General features: G+C 45.1%; 1 protein-coding gene across 3 annotated transcripts in view; it reads right to left on the reverse strand.

The window, feature by feature from the left end:
- LOC138299526 (phospholipid-transporting ATPase ABCA1-like) overlaps positions 1 to 20,736 on the reverse strand; it is a 2,649,159-nt gene that overhangs the window by 645,891 nt on the left and 1,982,532 nt on the right. For all 3 annotated transcript variants that reach the window (XM_069237840.1, XM_069237822.1, XM_069237830.1), the window contains one exon: positions 8,972 to 9,078. In XM_069237840.1, coding sequence (XP_069093941.1) covers positions 8,972 to 9,078 — 107 coding nt within the window. The remainder of the gene's footprint in view (positions 1 to 8,971; positions 9,079 to 20,736) is intronic.

Consider the following 20,736-nt stretch of genomic DNA (forward strand, 5'->3'; position numbering starts at 1 on the left):
TTTCTAACAAATCTAAATTTAAATGACATCTTGAAACCACTTAAAACAAGACATGTTTAATGTTAAAAATGTCTGGTATTTTATAGTTTACTTAGATGGGCTGCGTTCTCTTCTTTGTAATGTTACCCTGTCCATGGGGACTAAAGCAACTGATTCCTGCTCTAGTTAACTAAAATTGACAAAAGTTGTTAAATCTACAACCTAATCATTTAATTACTAATGTGATATAGGCACACTGTACTAGCAAATGATTATGCAGTATTTCCCTTTTCTTGGGGCTGCTTGAACACCCAAGGAAAGATAGTACTAAGTACTAAAATACTAGACCCGCATTCTTCATCCCCTTGAAATGCCATGGATTTCTCAGGTCCTTTTAGTGTCTGCCAGATCCAGAATCACAAAGCCGGACCTAACAAGGTGGCATGGCACAAGGTTGACATGAGCATGCCAGGACTTGCATGGCCATGCTGATCTTCCACACTACCCCACCATTTTATGTTTAGCAATTTATGACTAACGTCTGAGCTTCCATCATGTATTGTTAACAGTTTGATCACCTCTGTGCTCAACAGACCAAAAATGGTATATCAAAGAATGCCTAAATCACTCTTACCTTACAGTTCCCCTCACCTGTTTCAGGGTGTTCATTTGCAGTGCAAGGTTGCTATGATACCTAATTCAAGCAAGTAAAAAAGCCCCTCATTTCTGATTTGCATGGAAACACAATAGCTATAACTATTATACAGGGGGTTCCTTAGAGCTTTGACCTATGTGCTATTTCAAAACTACTACACTCTAAATAGATAAGTGCCTGCTCTGCTATGTAACTGTGTCACAAATTCTTTCTAAACTTTCTGTACCTGTAATTGCAAGCACATGATTTCGAATGACAGTTAAATGTGCATGTATAGGCATTTTCCTGCTTTAATCACACGTTTCCAACAATTTATAACTGATTTACTATATTGGCGAAGTCATCATATGTATGTCTATTGGTAGCATATTTACAAGCCCCTAGTGCCTTCCTGCAACACATTAGTGCCATTTTTTTTACACTAAGGTTAGAAAGGCTTTTTTGCTGGCCCGTATCTACAAAGTGACGCAATGCTTGCATTGTGGCACTTTGCACCCCCTTGCAGGGGGCGTTCTGGCATTAGGAGGCCCGCACAAATGGCGAGGTGAAATCTAAGAGATTTCACTGCACCATTTTTAGGGTCATTTTTAACGCCTGCTCAAAGCTGAAATAGAAATCTATGGGCATCCTTACACTTTGCTGCACTCCCGTCAAAATTGTTGATGCTAGTGCAGCAGAGTGCCACAATAGCGTAAAAAATGTTGACACTATTGGCCCATTGTTGTTAGGTGGGGCAGGGACAATGCAAGAAAGTTGGCACATCAGCACTGATGCATCAGTTTCTTATAAACATGCCCCCATAGTATTTCTGGAACTTGTCACTCTGGTTTCACAAAGAAGCAATTCTGTGTTGCAACACAGCCACAACACTTGTAATAAAGCGCATCAACAAATAGTTTGAATTTACAAGAACGGCTTGTGGATGAGTGAAGACATGTAATTTTTAGAGTGTTAGTTTTACAGTTAGAAACATGCATTGGCAAAGCCAATAGGTCTCGTCCATGCGATTGTGTTTCAGCCATGTTGTACACCAGTGTGGCTGCTGCTCAGCATGGCTAAAAGTTAGTGGGGTAGAGTGGAATTGAGTAGATTGGGGGTAGAGTCGAGTGTTGTAGATTGGTGTAGAGAGGAGTGGCGTAGAATGGAGTGGGATGGATTGGGGTAGATTGAAGTGTGGGAGTTGGGTAGTTTAGCACAGTAGATTGGAATGGGGTAGATTGAAATCAGGTAGACTGGGGTGGATTGAAGTAGACTGGAGTGGAATGGGAGTGGTTGGATGGGGATATATTGGGGTAGATTGAAATGGAGTGGAGTATATTGGGGAAGAGTGGATTGGGGTAGATTCAAGTGGGTTAGATTGGAATGGGGAAGGTTAGAGTGGGGGTAGATTAGAGTGGAGTGGGGTAGATTAGAGTGGAGTGGGGTAGAATTAATTTGGGTTGATTAGAGTGGGGTACACTGGAGTGGAGTAAGATGGACTCATTGGAGTAGGTTGGATTTGAATAGAGTGCTGTGAGGTAGATTGTGATTGGGTTGGGTAGACTGGAGTGGAGTGAAGTAGACTGACACTGAAGTGGAGTAGATTGAGGAAGAGTGGAGTGGGGTGGATTGGATGGGGTAGATTTTAGAAGGGCAGTTTGGGGTGAAAAGGGGTAAGGTAGACTGGTGTATGGTGGAATGGGAGGATTTGGGTGAAGTGGGTTAGACTGGACGGGAGTGGGGTACATTTGAGTGGTATGTGGTTGTATGGAGTGAAGTAGAGTGGAGTAGATTGGGTAGAGTAGAATGGAGTGTAGTAGATTGTGGTACAGTTCAGTGGGGTGGATTGTAGTGGATAGGTTGGGGTAGAGTGGAGTGGGGTAGATTGGAGTGGAGTGGTGTGGAGTGGAGTTTGATGGATTGGGGTGGCGTCGAGCTTGGAGTTGACTGAGATAGATTTGGGAAGAGTGTAGTGTAGTGGGGAAGATTAAAGTGGAGTGGGATAGACTGGAATGGTGTAGGGTAGATTGGAGTGGGGTAGATTGAAGAGGGATGATTGGAGTTGGGAGTATGGAATGGAGTAGATTGGTGTGACTTAGGTTGGAGTGGAGTGGGGTAGATTGCACTGGTGTAGATTGGTGTGAGGTAGAGGGGGTGGAGCAGAGTGGTGTTGGGCAGAATGCAGTGAGGTGGAGTAGAGTGGGCTGAAGTGGGGTAGAATGGGGTAGCATAGATTGGAGTTGAGCAGATTGGAGCGGGCTGACTATGTGGTGTAGATTGGGTTGGAGAGATTCAAGTAGGGCCAATTGGAGTAGGGTTGATTGGGGGAGTGGGGGAGTGTAGAATGAGGTGGACTTGGTTAGATTGTAATGAAGTGGTGTAGATTTGAGTGGAGTGTGGTAGATTGGAGTGGGGTAGATTGGAATGAAGTGGAATGGGTTGAATTTGGGTAGAGTGGAGTGTGGTAGAGTGGAGTGTGATAGACTAGGTGACTGGGTATATTGGGGAAGAGTGGGTTAGAGTGTGGTAGGGTGGAGAAGATTGGGGTAGACTGGAGTGAGGTAGATTGGAGTGGATTTGGGTAGATTAGATTAGGGTATACTGGAGTGATTTGGAGTGGGGTATATTTGGGTAGAGTGGTAGAGTATGGTAGAATGGAGTGGGGTAAGTTGGAGTGAGGTAGAGAGGTGGGGTAGAGTCGGGTGGGGTAGATTGCAGTAGGGTGGAGTGTGCTGAAGTGGGGTAGAGTAGAGTGGAGTACATTGGAGTGGACTAGAGTGGAGTAGATTGGGGTGGGGTATATTGGAGTAGGGGACGCTGGAGTGGACTGGACTGGGTTAGAATGGATGAAGTGGGGTAGATCTGGATGCAGTGTGGTAGATTGGAGTGGGGTTGATTGGAGCGAAGTGGAGTGAGTTAGATTTGGATAGAGTGGAGTGTGGTAGAGAGGAGTGAGATAGACTAGGGGAGTCGGATAGATTGGAGTGGTGTGAGGTAGACTGGAGTGGTGTAGTGGAGTAGAATGTGTAGATTGGGGTAGAGTGGAGAGGACAGGGGTAGATTGGAGTGGGGTAGATTGAGGTGGAGTAGATTGGGGTTGGAGTGGAGTAGATTTTGGTGGAGTTTGGTAGATTGGAGTGGGGTAGACTAGAGTGAGGAAGATCAGGGAAGTGTGGACTGAGATATATTTGGGTACATTGGAGCAGAGTCATTTAGGTTGTGGGAGAGTGGTGTGCAGTGGACTGGGGTAGATTGGAGTAAAGGGGGTACACTGGAGTGGGGGATGAGGGGCTAGATTAAAGTGGAGTGGGGGTAGATCAGAGTGGAATGGGGTACACTGGAGTGGAGAAGAGTAGATTGAAGTTGAGTGGGCTAGAATAGGGTGGAGTGGGGTAGTTGGGCGTGGGATAGATTGGAAGTATAATGGGTGGGTAGAATGAAGTGGGGTATATTGGAGTGAAGTTGGGAAGACTGGTATGAAGTAGGGTAGATTGTAGTGAGATATAGAGGAGTGGGATAGTTTGGAGTGGGGTAGATTTGGGTAGATTGGAGTGGGATAGAGAAGACTGGAGAAGACTGGAGCAGGTAAAATGGAGTGAGGTGGAATGGATGGGGAAGATTGGAGTTGAGTTTTTGGGGTGAAGTGGGACAGGGTAGATTGAAGTAGGGTGGACTGGGGTGGAGTGGGTTAGATTGGACTGGTGTGAGTGGATTTCAGTGTATGTAGTAGATTAGAGTGAACTGGAGTGGGGCAGATTGTGTAGAGTGGAATGAGTTGTGGTAGACTGGGGTAGAGTGGAGTGGGATAGATTGGATGGATTGGAGTGGGTAGATTGGGGTGGGACAGATTGGGACAGAGTGGGATTGGATATATTCGAGTGGAGTGGATAGGGATATATTGTAGCAGAGTGTAGTGGGGTAAACTGCAGTGGAGTGGAGTGGGGTAGATTAGGATGGGGTACAGTGGGAAACACTGGATGGATTAGATTATGGTAAATTGTAATGGAGTGGTGTAGATTAGAGTGGGATAGATTGGAGTGGGGTAGATTAAAGAGGGATGATTGGAGTGGGCTAGTGTGTAGTGGGATAGATTGGAGTGGACTACATAGAAGTACATAGTGTGATGAAGATTGGAAAACTGTAGATTGGAGAAGGGTAGATTGGGTTGAGTGGAGTGGGGTAGATTGGAGTGGGGTGGATTGGGGTGGAGGGGTTAGACTGGAGTGGAGTGGGGTAGATTGGAGCAAATTGGGTTGGGGTAAATAGTGGTAGATTGGAGAAAGGTAGATTGTGGCAGATTGGAGTGGAGTAACTTGTGGGGCTGGAGTAGATTGAAGTGGAGTGGGGTAGAAATGAGTGGAAAGGATTTGAATAGATTTCAGTGGACTTTGGAGTGGAGTGGGGTAAATTGGTATAGAGTTGGGTAAAATAGAGTGGAGTGAAGTAAATTGGAGTGCAGTAGATTGCAATGGAATCAGGTAGATTTGAATGGAGTGGGTTGAACGAAGGTACATTGGAGTGGGGTGGATTGGGGTACATTGGAATGTGTTGGATTGGAGTGGATTGGAGCAGAGTCGGGTAGAATGAGTAGATAGGAGCAGAGTCAGGAAGATTTGATTGGAGGGCAGTAGATTGGGGTGCTGTGGGGAGATTGGAGTGGTGTGGGGTTGATTGGGTTAGATTAAGTGGAGTTGTGAAGTTTGGAGTATACATGGTGTGGTAGGGCACTGCCATTATAGAAACACATTTCAATTTAAATGACTATTACATTTGCACAGAAATACAGTTTTACTGTACATAAACGGTAATGTGTGCAAATGTCAGCAGCTAGAGTGTTGATGTGTTTTGACCATATTCAAATATTTGTTTCCATCACACTTCAGCATTACAAAGAAAATGTGCTTTATTCGTACAAATTCTGATATATTCAGCGACTTAAGCACAGTTCATTTTTTTGTTGTGTGCTAGAAAAAAATCATCATCCCTTCTTGTCTTACATGGGCAATCAACAGGATTGTCACATAAATTATCTCAATTTGTAGTCAGAAAATTAAACTAAACACCAAGCTCCCTGTAAGAGAGATCCTGACATTTGACCTCTATCTTTGAATGCACAGCAAATGTGATAAGATAAGAACCAGATTTAAAGGGCTGTTTACAGAAAGCGAGTTTGTGGAAGAATATAGCAAACCTGGGTTAGGCAGCAGTAGGGATGAACTAAACCTGGAAAGCCTAAAGTAAATAAAGCTAGTAAATAGAAAGCCAGAAAGTGTGAGTTACAAACCACAAAGCCATTGCTAATCAATAAGTGGAATGCTTTTCTAGGTCATCTTTTTGAAAGTTCTTAAGAAGTCTTTAGAAAACCAGGCAGCTGCACCATCTGGTAGGCTGTGACCTAAAAAGTACTATGAACCCCTAAAAAGAAATCAAACGTGGACAAAAGTCAATACTTATAGCCCCTCATTCTGAGTTGCACGGTAATAGGTGCACAATAAAATTAGATAAAGTTTTGTTTTACTGTGTGGTAAATCTTCCAAAGTAAAAGCACATGAAAATGGACTATCGTGCCTAACCTATTTTCCTGATTATAAAACCATTTGGATTTTACAATTAAGTGAGGATTAACACATATATTGACAACCTTCTTTGAGCAGGTAGAAAATTTATCGAAGGATCTCGGTGGGGGAGAATGAAGGGTGAGGGAAATTTGGGGTGGGAATAAGAAGCCGCTTTCTGGTAGGGGGTAGCATTGTATAATATTTCTCCCAGTAGAAAAAAAACTGAGAGGCTTGGCTGATTCTGCACAGAAATCCATATGTGATTTTACTGTTGAGACCTACTGCACAGTAAAATCGAGTCAGGTTCTCCCACACCCAGAAAAACTAGAGGCCTTATTCACAAAGGTAAAGTTAAACTTTTGTGTAAGTTTATGATTGTTGACTATTCACAAAGGTATTTTACAAGTAGTCATTTTACGAATGCAGTCTCTGCATGTGAAAAGATAGGACTGTCCTATCTTTTTTGGTGCAGAAACTCCTCAGTCATAAAGATCCTACTCGTAAAATACTTTTGTGAATAGCAAACAATCATAAACTTACACTAAAGTGTATATTTGCCTTTGTGAATCAGGCCCTAGTTGTGGAACACCCGACTTACTTGAAACCAGCAGAGTGGAATTGCAGGAGGTAATTCCTCTCCACCTACTTGTATGATGGGCCATCGAAGTAACTCTTTGTGAGTGTGTAAGGGCAAAATTAGACGCTATTGTAAAAACACTTCAAAAAGCACTATGAGGAAAGAACAGAGATGTAATCAGAGAACCAGTGCTGAATAACGATCCAACCATGAATGATTCCCAAAATGTAACAAACATGCAAGCAGAAGAATATCTTACAATCAAAGAACCACTCAGGCACCAAAGACCCAATGAAGCACCCTATCAAGCATACATTTGTGCTTTAATACAAAAAAATACAACCTCATGGAAAACACCAATGCTGTATTCAAGATCACGTATTCATGGCAAGGCTTGTATTGCACTATTACATCAACCTACTTCAGTGGCAATGAAGGACAGGATCTTGTATAACTCCTGCTTTTAAGTGTGGCCGCCACATAAATGTTCAGACGATTTAAAAAGCATCTTCTCCATCCAGGTTTAAGTGTGGCTTACTCATGAATTTCCTGCAGGAAGATAGCACTGTTCTCTATATTTTTGAGTAAGCCTGTTGGAGCCCTGCAAACTACTCACAGAAAACGGTTTGTGAATCAGGTTTGGATATTCCTGTTTAGCTCATACTTAAGACAAGAATTAAGAGCCCATCACTAAAAGCTTTTTGTACCCAGCTCTGGGTGATTATTACTGTGGGACATGAGGCAATACTCTGTATTGTGTGTTTTTAACAACTGACAGCTCGTGTGTGCCTCTGCAGCCTGGCACCTTGCAAATGTCGAGAGAGAGAGAGATGGTGGTGTGTTAAAGTAGAATGCTTAAAATATGAGAACACAGGACAATATTCTGTTGTGGGTGCAGAGTCAAGTAAGTTTGTTTGTTAAATGTGAAGAGTAACGATGTTTTATAATTTCTTTCTCTGTTTAATTCGCCTTTGAAGAAAGGATTGTTTAACTGGTACCATGTGTAAGTGTCCTGTGACCACCCCATACCTTTTGGTATGAAGCCAGGACAACCAGATGTCTTCCTTTGTTGAACTAGTCCAGGTTTTTCAACATCCGTCCTGTCAATTGTCTGTAAAATCTGTCCCATGTTGAAAGACTGTTCACTAAGCAAAGAAGGAGAGCCATCTTCACAGTGGGGGCCCCTCCATTAGGACAGAGTAGTATCACCCCCCATGCTGCCAGCGTTGCCACAAAGTTGAAAAATAAAATGGATTTATTAGCATTTCATTTTTCCCTTTCCCCAGCTGAGCAATGTTTGTGTAGGGGCCTCTGCTGCTGACTGGTAGCAGGGGAGTGGTGCTCACTCCACCAGTTTACACTATGCATGTCATTTCAGCTCCCAGTTTTGCGATGACCAGCCGAAGAAGCAGTGTAGACCTCTCCACCCAGTTGTCTAAGACGGCTAGGTGGACAGTAGGCACAGACCCCTATTGCCTCCAGGAGAATCAAGACAGCCTGCTCCAGGTAACCCTGCCACTGCTCTCATACTGCTGAACATTATCAGCAGCAAGAAAGCAGTGTCTGGATTGGTGTGGAGAATTTCATTGCTGCAGCAGAGCGCCAAGGGGCCCATGAGGACCAGAGAAGGCACGCCAGAGGAGGTAAGTGCATTTTTGGTTTTCATTTTTATTTTCCAATTTTATTTCGTGATCGCCCTCGTCCTCAACCCCAGAGCAATCAGTCGTAATTCCACACGCGGCTGGTACCCTAAATATTTGGTTGGGTTCTCCACCAAATGTTTACGGTACAAGCCGCCACTGTATCTTCATATGTACATTACAGGGTAGGTTAGCAGCAATTTTCAGGAAAGAACTCAATTGACACAAATTTGTGTTTAATTTGCCACCAGGCTATTACCACAAAAATGGTAAACTTGATATCTGAGTCACTCCTTGTCATCCGTTGTCTATGCTCCCGACTGCTGTCAAACACGTAATTTGAGCCTCATGAAAATTGTAGTTCTGCTTTTATCTACGGGACATCTCCCGGTTTTTAGTTTTCCTAATCCGGTCACCCTATCTGGTGCATAATTGCGTTTCCTCATAAAAGCTAAACAGAATACAGCGATATAATGTTTAAGGCTTCTGGAACTAAATACCAAATGACAAAAAATGAGCAGAATGTTTCCATAAATGTGTGTTGCCCCTCTTCAACTTCGTGAACCCGTGAGGGGCTTCTTACCTGTATCCATTGACGAACGCTTCCCCACCAGACACGGAAATATCTCCGGTCAGCATTTTGAAGGTTGTTGTCTTGCCTGCTCCGTTTATTCCAAGAAGACCGAAACACTGTCAGAGGGGAAAAAATTATAATGATCGGTTTATCGCAGTATATTTTAGCATGACACAAATATTTCGGACGCTCATGAATACTGCACGAGGGTAACTGATTTACTGTCAAATTCAATTGTCCTGAAATAAAGGACACTCTGATCTGTTATCGGCTGGTAAACAAGGGCAGCATTATTCATGCGCGCAAAATGTACACATCACTGTACACATGATTCATTTACAGCATTTCGCACTGATTAATAGCGTCCTCTCGCTCTCGCCGAGTAACATGAAAGATTAAATGGCGATCGTTCTGCATATCACAATGAAAGGCAATCCTCAACTCGCATAGAAAATTGATTAATCCAGGAATCTAATTTGGGAAATTGTTGCAATGTACTAAATAGGTTTCCAAATGCTGGAAATTGTATCATGTAGTAAACAGGTGCTGATTCGCCAACATGACTTTTTGACATTCACTCCAGACCTCATTCAGAGAAGTGGTCTACTGTGTTGGTGAGCACTGGCAGCTCTCAACATTTTGAGGAGGTGCAGCACCAAGCCTTGGATTGCACAGTGTCTGGTACACTTGTATTTGAAACTTTTTTGAAGAGATTGGCTCTTTTCTGCTTGTGTTTTTTTTAACATCTCTTTATTTACATTTATAACAAACACCCGAGAGTGTAAACAGGTGTACAATATTGTATAAACAAGCAAGGCATAACATATTCATAATGGATGATTAGTTTTAGACAACGGATTGTTATGCAAAGCTCCAAGCACTATTTGCTGAAAATCCCCAACATTTTTTGTCATCCAGACAGGTCTCTCAAACCCTACGAGATATAATGTAGTAAAAAAGAAAAGGGAAAACTGTAGCATCTGGTAAATATAAGTCACAATTAAAACAAGCAGTTGCAATTCAATGGGTCTTGTGTTTGCTCGAGTTAAAGCTATAAGCGTTGTAAACTCCTAACAGGATTTTTCTTGCCACCTAAAGTGGCAAGCAAGGACTTACCTCCACCAAATTTGGACAGATGGACCACTGGACTGTCGGGGTCACTTGGATCCAGCTCCTGTGTTCCAGGGACCACGCTCGTCAAGATGAGAGGGGACCCAGAGGACAGGTGAAGCAGAAGTTTGATGCCTGCATTAGCAGGGGGAAGATTCAGTCGACCCACAGGAGATTTCTTCTTGGCTTCCAGTGCAGGGTAAAGGCAGACAGTCCCCAGAGCTTGCACCACCAGGAAACAGTTGAGAAAGCCGGCAGGATTAGGCGCTACAATGTCGCTGGTAGTCTTCTTGCTACTTTGTTGCAGTTTTGCAGGCGTCCTGGAGCAGTCAGCGGTCGATCCTTGGCAGAAGTCAAAGAGGGAGATGCAGAGGAACTCTGGTGATCCCTTGCATTTGTTATCTGACAAGAAGCCCACAGGAGGGACCCTAAATAGCCCTCAGAGGAGGATTGGTCACCTAGTCGGGTAAGCACCTATCAGGAGGGGTCTCTGATGTCACCTGTTGGCACTGGCCACTCAGAGGCCTCCATTGTGCCCTAACACCTCTGCATTCAAGATGGCAGAGGTCTGGGACACATTGGAGGAGCTCTGGGCACCACCCCTGGGGTGGTGATGGACAGGGAAGTGGTAACTCCCTTTTCCTTTGTCCAGTTTCACGCCAGAGCAGGGGCTGGGGATCCCTGAACTGGTGTAGACTGGTTTATGTAAGGAGGGCACCATCTGTGCTCTTCAAAGCATTTCCAGAGGCCAGGAGAGGCTACTCCTCTCTGGCCCTTAACACCTATTTCCAAAGGGAGAGGGTGTAACACCCTCTCTCAGAGGAAATCCTTTGTTCTGCCTTCCTGGGACTGGGCTGCCCAGACCCCAGGAGGGCAGAAGCCTGTCTGTGGGTTGGCAGCAGTGGTAGTTGCAGTGAAAACCCCGGAGAGCTAGTTTGGCAGTACCCGGGGTCCATGCTGGAGCCCGGGGATGCATGGGATTGGCACCCCAATATCAGATTTGGCATAGGGGGACAATTCCATGATCTTAGACATGTTACATGGCCATATTCGGAGTTACCGTTGTGAAGCTACATATAGGTATTGAACTATATGTAGTGCACGCGTGTAATGGTGTCCCTGCACTCACAAAGTCTGGGGAAATTACCCTGAACTATGTGGGAGCACCTTGGCTAGTGCAAGGGTGCCCTCACACTTAGTAACTTTGCACCTAACCTTCACTAAGTGAGGGTTAGAAATATAGGTGACTTATAAGTTACTTAAGTGCAGTGTAAAATGGCTGTGAAATAACGTGGACGTTATTTCACTCAGGCTGCAGTGGCAGTCCTGTGTAAAAATTGTCTGAGCTCCCTATGGGTGGCAAAAGAAATGCTGCAGCCCATAGGGATCTCCTGGAACCCCAATACCCTGGGTACCTAGGTACCATATACTAGGAAATTATAAGGGTGTTCCAGTGTGCCAATCAGAATTGGTAAAAAGGGTCACTAGCCTTCAGTGACAATTTTAAAGACAGAGAGAGAATAAGCACTGAGGTTCTGATTAGAAGAGCCTCAGTGACACAGTTAGGCACCACACAGGGAACACATTAAAGCCACAACTATGAGCACTGGAGTCCTGGCTAGTAGGATCCCAGTGAGACAGGCAAAAACAAACTGACACACAAGTAAAAAATGGGGGTAACATGCCAGGCAAGATGGTACTTTCCTACAGGAGCCAGCTCAACTCCTCTCAGTCAGCTCTTCTTGACGCTCAGGTTCCTCTTCTAAACCTCGGTCTGGATGCCCACAGGCTTCTAAAACCTCTATTGGGCACCACAGTACTCCCCTTGAATCTTCCCTGAGCAGGGCCCTCTCCTCAGCTCTCGCCCACTGGGTTACATCTTTCATCCAGGTTCCCACGACTGCTCCCATGGCAGATTTCCAAGCCATCACTATTTGTCTTTTGGCCAGTACTAAGGTCAGGTCTATAAATCTAGTTCCCACCTTTAGTATGTGTGGTATTAGGAATACCCCAGTATGCAGGCCTCTAGTGAGCTATCAAGGGGGCATTCCAGCGTGGTGTTCAGGGTGTCCACCACCATATCCCAGAATGGGTGTAGCCAGAGGCAATGTCAGGTCATGTGGATGAAGTCTGCATCCAGGAATCTATACCTTGGGCAAGGACATGGCTCCCACCATAAACACCCTGGATTCTGTGTGGGGTCATATGTGTTGTGTGGATGTAAGTAAATTGGGTATACTTCAACCTCATGTTACGGGAGATCCTCTTAGGGTACATCAATAACCTACGCCACTCCAAAGCTGTAAGTTCTCACAACATGATTCCCCCCACCACCACTGTCATTGCAACATCAACAGAGTTTTCCATACCATCTCAGAGAGCTAGAGGTAAAACCACATCACTAAATGTCTAGTGGATCCCAAGGGCACCAATAATTGTAGTATTGCATGGGTTGTTGATTCATCTTGTTCCCTGGCTTATAGGTCTCTAGGGGCCTGATTTAAGGAAAGTGGCACTGCAGCCAGTGCAGAACCACTTTCCTTGCGCCCCGTAGCACACCCCTAACACCACCATGTGCGCACTGTATCTAAGATACAGCGCACCATGGTGGTGGTTAGGGAACTAGAATCTAAATTGTTTTTGCCAATTTAGAGCTTTGCAGGATTAGTGTAAACAATGCTGACGCTAATCCTGAAAAGCCCATTGAGGCCCATTTTAAACAACTATGTGCCTCCTTTTAATGCCTGCTCTAAGCAGGCGTTAAAAGTGCCAAAAGAAATGACACAAAGAAATCTTGTAGATTTCTTTGAGCCATTTTTTCAGTCCCCCTATTAGGGGAATGCCCTCTTTGCATACATTATGCCTGGCACAGGCAAATGTAGCGCAAAGGCTTACTAAGTGGTGCAATGCATGCATTGCATCACTGTAAATTTGGCACACTCATTTTGGCCTCGTTGGGCCACATTAGCGTAAACAAAAATGACACTAATGTGGTGCAAGGAGGGGCTAGGGACTCTTAAATCTGCCCCTAAATGTTTGAGTAGTTGCTTTGTAGGTAAGGAATTGTCCTGGGGAAATGTCATATTGGGCCATCCGGTCTTCCAGTGGGAGCAATGTGCCCTGCTGATAACATTCATCCATCATCACCAGTCCTGCATCCATCCTGGCTGATAACTGCCCGGCCATAAAAATGGAGAGAGGGTTGCAGTGTGGGAGACACACCAGCAGCAGTGCTGGAGTATATATAGGTGTCCCCTGGGTCTTATCACAGTGTCTCCAGCATTTCAGGGCAACTGTCAACAGGAATCCGGGGCACAGGATCTCTACTGCTGGGCAAGGCAGATTTGTTAATAGAGCACCTGGGTGTATGAACTGTCCCATCAAACCTAACTCTTCTTAGTGGGCTTGATCAAGCCACTGTGTAATCGACTGCAGCTGTGAGGCCAAAAAGTACACTTCAAAATCAGGGGCACAGAGGCCTCCTTCATCTGGGGGGTGTCGGAGAACCTTCAGGGATACCCTGTGGCAGCTCCCATCCCATATCAATTCAAGTAGCAACGTGTCTAGCTGCCAGAACCAAGAGGCCAGTACCCTGACTGGGAGGTTGATGAAGAAATAGAGCAGCCTTGGGAGCATGACCATCTTTCACACAGAGATCTAGACCATGATCTGCAACTTAAAGGAGCACCGAAAGGGGACGCAGGACCTAGGGGATCAGAGTTAATTTCCCAAGTTACCCTATCGCAGGACACCTAAGGAATGAAAGACCTGAATACTCAGGTATAAGAATGAGAAAGGGACCATGCCAAGTCTGGAGGTAGATCTAATGGCCTCTGGGCATCTGGGGACATAGGGAACACATGGGTGTTGACTCTATTGACCAGAAGGTCTGAGACCTTTTCAAACTCTCCCAGTTGGCCCAACACAGCTGCAGTACCCATGGTCGATCCCTTATGTAAAGTAAAATGTTGTCAGGGCAAAGGGAAATAATATGTGCACAGCCCTCAATTTCCCAGTTCTCCAGCTGGAAAAGTTCTGCCAGCAGTTCAATGGCCAAGGCCCACAAAAAGGGGTGATAAAGTGCACCCCTGCCTGGTGCCTCCTGATAGCTTATATTGTAGGGAGATGGTGGTGCCCGTTTTGACCCAAACAGTCAGATTAGTGTAAAGTAGCATAACCCATTTGACCAGTGCTCCCCCAATCCCATCGGCCACAGGACCTCAAACAAGGCAACACACTCCTTTTTCCACTGTAAGTTCAACAGGTGCCAATCCAGGCTTTCCTCCCCAGGGACTGGAAAAAGAAGTGTGTTGAAACATGGAGCAGTTAAATAAAGGCAGAAACTGGATTAAGATATTGATCCAATTCACTGGTTATACATTGGCAGTGGATCCTGGTTTGGGGACCAGACATGGCTCCCATTTTCTTACATATAATTGACATTACCATCTGCACCATAACCCTGGTAAGATGTGTTTCCTGGAACATGGCCACCTGCACCCCCAGCTCCTTAAGTATTATGGATGTTATGTAATTTTGAGGTCAAGCCCTATCTCTCGATGTTACAGGACAGAAAGGTCAGTGCCTGACGTTGGTCAGACATTCAGACATGTGGCATGCATACACCGTCAGAGTCACTCGGTAGTTCAGCACCATCCACCTGGGAAGACTCTGAATCAGAGAATGCAGAGTTGCGTTCAGAATGGGTGTCAATTTCTGAGTCTGATTTTTGTGTCATCACGAACTCCGCCACTGCCAGTAGGGCAGCTGCTCTCTCCTGTTCGGTCTGCGACACAGATGGCCTCTTCAGGGATCTGCCACATGGGCCCTTGTGGGAGCTTTTCTTTGGTCTGTGTCAAGGGATTGTCAGGTCTGGGGCAGACCATCAAGAGGACTGTACCCATGCTATATGCCTCCAGCAAGTCCCATGTTGTCCAGGGTCATCACAGAAGTGCATGGCACCATCCAGAATTATCCAGAGTTTGGAAGGGAACATCAGGGAGTATTGTAACCCTGCGTCTCAGAGGGCTTTCTTAACCTTCAAGAAAGAGGTCCAGATGGCCTGTACAGCAGTGGTAAAATCTGGGACGACTGATATTTTGCTATTAGCCACTGTGAAAGGGCCACTGGTGCATGCTTTCTGTAGGGTAATGTCTCTGTCCCTGTATTGAAGCAGCCTGGCTACTACAGGGCGGGGGTGGCAGTCTTTGGGCCCACTCCAGTGCAAAGAAGGGGATCATTTGGTTTGGAACTACCTCTGTCTTCAGACATTGTTCAAGATAGGACACCATATCCCTGCTCTCTGTACTGTCCAGGAGGCCAACCATCCAGATATTATTATGTTTTTATGCCTCTCTGCATCTTCTGCATGGTGTTCAAGGGTCTGCACTATGCCAGCTGTGCCATTTGATGAGTAAGTGTCAGGCTTTTGGGTCTCAATTCCCCCATAGAGGTCTCCACCTCTTTAACTTGGTGGACCAACTTATGGTGCTCAGCTTTTAGCAGACCCAGACCCACTGATATTGTATTAGTGTCTTGTTAGAAGTGGCCTTGGTATGCGTTGAGCCAGCAAATATTTTGTCTAAGTGGAAGTGGATTGGGTCTAGCGTATGTCCAGGCTCCCCAGAGTTCATGAACGGGGCCAGGAATGTCCTCTCATTTCTGACAGCGTTCCCGCTGGCTTGGCCCTTGGTTTTCCCATTGAGGTGATATCTGCATCTAGAGAAAGTCTTCTTGTACACATAAGAGAAAGAACAGTACCATAGGGGAGAAAATTCGGTGTGTGCCCCTCCCTAGCCTTGCAGGTGTGTCTCCAGGCAGGAGGGCACTGGTTCAAGGGTGTCAGCAATCACTAGGTCATAAAGACTACCGCAAGGTGTCTCCAGCCTTGTGTTAAGTAAGGCCTAGCAGGTTGGTTCTCGCAGGACTGTCTGGTTACAAGTAGCGAGAACAAGCATAGTAGTCTGATGTCAGGCCTCCCCAGTAAATTTGTCACTATTCACGTCTCACTTTGTAGGGGGTGGATGAGGTGCCCAACCCTCTGAGCCCCAGGCAGGCACTGTACAGCTGTCAACGGGATGCAGCCAGGGCCCACCCATTTCAATCACACCCAGCCTACGGTCATCAGTCTTCACTTCAACCATGGATCCATGCGGAGTTGGAGTATAAGGGGGAGCAGCCAAGGGGACAGTCTTATAATAAGGGACCAACTCTCCAGACCGGTTTTGTGACTGGGATCCAGGTCAGCCTATGCTGTCTTTTTCATTCAGCCAATCTGAGGGCGATCAGCAGGTCTCAAAGCCTTTATATTGTCCACGTTGCCACATGAGGCCAGAGGGAAAAAGGCCTCAACACTCACCAGGTGTGATAGAGGAGGACCCTAGTCCACAAGCAATGACTGGTGAGGGAAGCATTCCCCGCTCCCCAGGCTGGAATTTCCAGACTCTCCGAGATTCAGGGCAATCTATCTATGGGAATCTGCTACCTTGCAACAGTCCTGCCACTCCTTCCTGGGCCTTGGTCCAGGCCCTGAAATGCAGGGGTTCCTGTTATGCCTCACCTGGCCACCGGTCCAACACCTGCTCTGCACAAGTCTGGCAAAGTGGCACACAACCCACTGAATAAGAGGGTTTCTAGAGGCTCGACACACCTTGACAGTCCAGGTGCCCACTCTCCCTCATGTCAGCTGTGCAGTTCATTTAGGGCCCCTGACAGTTAGGTGACAGGGCATGTATCTCTCTTCCTGGCAATGACGGGCTACCACAGCAGCGCGCCTTTAGCCCACCTTTTTGTGGCCCTCAGAACCAGCCTACTGGGTGCCTGCACAGGACTGATGATCTGCAGAGCTGCCTGGGGGAGGTGTGAGGGGAGACTGGGTTTCGCCGGGCATCTCTGTTTATCGTCTGTTTTGTGCAGTCTCAGACACTGCCACACCCCATCCTGAGCACTGAGTTGCTGCTACCAAAGCCCTTGCTGCGTGGCCTTCAGCACAGCCCCACATGCCTCCATTGAGGGGCTTCTCAGGCCGCTGAAAACATGCAATTCGGAGGGGTCTCGAGTGTCAGGATCGGGGATTTAGGTCCTCGCTGAGACCTGGGGGCTACATCAGCTCTGAGGTGGACCAGCTGCATCACCAGTGTGTAGGGTCTCAGGCTCTGACCGTCATTTTATGAGACAGTATTGGGATCACTTCACGGGCTACAGAGAGCCATATCTCCTAGCAGCTCGGTGTTCCACTACTCCGCATATGCTGTTAGGTTGTTGAGATGTCTGTAATTGGATGGTTTGTCTCATCTATCAACCACAATGGTTTGGGATTCTAGTGGGCTGGCAGGGAGCAGCAGACTCATGCATCCGCCATCTTCGGCTTGGTATCCACACTCAGGCTCTTGTCTGCTTGTTAAGAGCATTGTTAGTTATGCTGTAGGACGGCTGCTCCAAATGAACTATTACCTTCTGGGTCATGGCTACTTATCAATACATGGATCACTAAAGAAGCTTCACTAACAGTAGGTCTCCAACTGACAGCACCAGGACTTTCAGTATGCTGACTTATGAGAAAGGTATAAAATCTTGCATGTTCACTTAGTCATCCACCTATACATTCATCTCGGTGACTTAAGCACCCAGTCCATAGATTGATCTGTAACCTACATGTCACTCACACCTTAAAGATACATATTCTGTGAAAGTTGAAAGCTAGTACAAGCCTGCCATGCTGAATATGTTCAGTGGGAAATGGAAGATTGCACATATTGCCTTCTGTGAGAGAGGGAAGCTTGTTTTCCTACTGCCATGCTGTCCTGGTGCTATGGGGAAGTAAATCTGGTCTGCTGATTATAAAGTCTTGTGCTGATGTACCCTTGCTGTACCTGTCCTCTGAGGCTGAGAAGTGTGCACTTTTTCTGCCCAAGGAGTACTTGTTCTGTGAAGAGGGATGTTTTCATTGCTGTGCTCCATATTATCAAAATACAAAGGATATTTGTAATGTACTTGCCTATCATGCCAAGTCCAGTCACAAGCTTTGTTGGACCAAGGGCAAAAACTAGCTGGGGGCGGGCCTGACCCAGAGATCCTGGTTTCCTTCGCAGCTTCACAGCTTGACCCTTGGAAAATAATTTTCCAGCCTTTGCATCCTTTTCTGTGATCATCACATTTGACAGCACCTTGAACATTTTCAGTTCAGGATGTGCACTGTACAAACACCTCTCTCCTATATGGTGTACTATGTTATAATGTTGCTTCATCTATACAAAATATACAATACTTGTATAGGTGGCACAAGACAACTGACTTGCCTCTTGATTCACTAATGAAGTTAGATCGTGATACCTATCTTGGATTATAACTGCACAATGCCTTATCAGGAAACCTGGTTCCAATGCTAACTTCCAGGTTTGACCAGACAGCATGACCCTACGTGAGTACTTCTCTTCCAGGGCCTCCTTTTTCATGATCATCATATTTGAGAGCTCCTTCAAATCATTCACTTCAGGATGCACACTGAAAATCAATGTCCTTGTATATTATTTCATAGACTACAAGGTTGCATTATATATAAACATAAAGGATTATATTGGAGAAATAAGAAAACTGACTTGGCTCTTGAGTCATTTATAAAACTGTCACAGCAAAAAGGGTGTGGTTCACTAATTCTAATAATGGCCACTCAGTGTAGTGATATAATCAAAGGTGCTAAAGTTAAACAGTCCAAAACACAGTTTGTTTATAAAAGATTCAACCCCAGCTCTAAATAAAGTGCTTGTCACAGGCATTTGAAGCAGGGAATTAAGTCCAGGCTGATTTAAGAGCTTTTTTCCTCAGCTGCCATGGCATTGCTTTTCCAGACAGGAAGCAACACAGACAAGGCTACTCAGAATTATGGGACCTGACACTAACCCCCTTGCTACCACTACCTTATTAGCAAACCAAGATATGCTTTGGTATTGGATTCATGGGTTCATGTGTCAAGGCCTATACACTCCCACTTCCCACACTCTGTCAGCTGTGAGAGTGGCATGACAGCGTGGGCTTGTGCTGTTTCTCAGGGGATGATAAGCTTACAGTGGCTTTCCCTTGAAACATGCTTTACATGCGGACATCCTCTACAACAGCATACTGCTGGGCCTCTTCAAGGGGTGGGGCCTAGAGTAATTTGCCCTATTGTCCCCCAACCTCTCCTCTGAAGCAGGTAAGCATGCCCTATGAAGTAACTTTTGTTTCACAATTCTTGATGTGAGATACCTGTACTCATGTGGAAGATTTCTGACACCACAGTGTACTACTTGTACACTGAAACATGTCGATGTAAAAAAAGTAGGGTCTCTTTCTCAGCACATCTGTTTTTAATCTAGTGGTAGGGAGACATCAGTAAATTACATTTTGTGTGCACCTCCATACATTTTTAATATACCTCTGGCAATTTAACAAAGGGAGAACATAATCAGGAGACTAAATAACCAGTGTACCGTATTGTTGAATGCTTCCCAGTCTACGAGATGAAGCCCATAGCTGAAGCATACCAGACAAGGTATGTGAGGGTTCATCATTCTATCTGAATACATGAATGCATGGTACTCCATCAGAGGTTTGAGTATTTCTTACAGGATTTCTTACTTCCTGTATGTTTATGGGAATTGTATAACAGTCCTCACTCCCTCTTTAGTGTATTAGCTGCCTGTGTTGCACCTGTCCGCTATGTGTGAGAGACTCATGTTGTATTCCTTCTGCTACTGCCACCTTTCTTTACTTTATTATTTGTGTTAAAGAAAGTTGAGCTGCTGCCATCCATATTGTACCTTTATTGTGTTGTGTAGATCAGCATAAAATGTTCCATTATATATGAGAACAAATGATTCACAATCCCAACATTGGTTTTAATGTATTATATGAGTGAAATAGTAAACCTTCACAAAATATGCAAGCAGAGTTGACTTTTGGATTTATACATGAAACAAGAATTCTTTAAATGAAGTAGTTGGCTGTAAAATTTTAAAATACAGCTTATGGAGTGACTGTAAAATTGTGGAATCTGGCAGACAATTGGCCAATTCTGGCATTTTAGTCAACAGTACTTTGAATGCTAGGGTTTTAAGAGTATGGTAAAACTGTAAAAGAAAAACTACAAGCTCCACAATGCAACATGTTGTTGGTTGAGAAAAGAATAAAATAGCTGATGGTGTCCTATGTTGCCGTGCCAAAGCCCAGAGTTGTGAAATGCAAACTAAAATGTAGTTCCTGGTTTTCTGTCTTATTTATTGTAGGCAATCTTGTGTTAAACAGCCAGGTGGATGAGAGAGTAGATATAGTCCTTCAGATGCAAATTCGAGTATCTCACTGCTAATGGGATAATAAGAACACTCCTGAGAAAACCTGTAAAAGGCATCATTTGCTTGAACAATCCCAGCAGGAATAACGTAGCACAAATGGTTATAAAGTGGCGCAATTTGCGCCACTTTGTAATTATGGCACTGCAATTTTGGCCTTCTAATGCCACATTAGCTTCATAAATATGCTAATGTAGTGTTGGAATGGCGGTAGAAACTCTTAAATATGCCCCATGGTGTTAATACATATGCTAGAGGACACTTGAGATCCATTGATCTCTAAACTAAAGAAGGACTTTTTATGTCGGTCAACCCTAGGCCTGTCCATATGGGCTAAGG

This window comes from Pleurodeles waltl, chromosome 1_2, assembly GCF_031143425.1.
Source record: "Pleurodeles waltl isolate 20211129_DDA chromosome 1_2, aPleWal1.hap1.20221129, whole genome shotgun sequence".
Taxonomy (NCBI): domain Eukaryota; kingdom Metazoa; phylum Chordata; class Amphibia; order Caudata; family Salamandridae; genus Pleurodeles; species Pleurodeles waltl.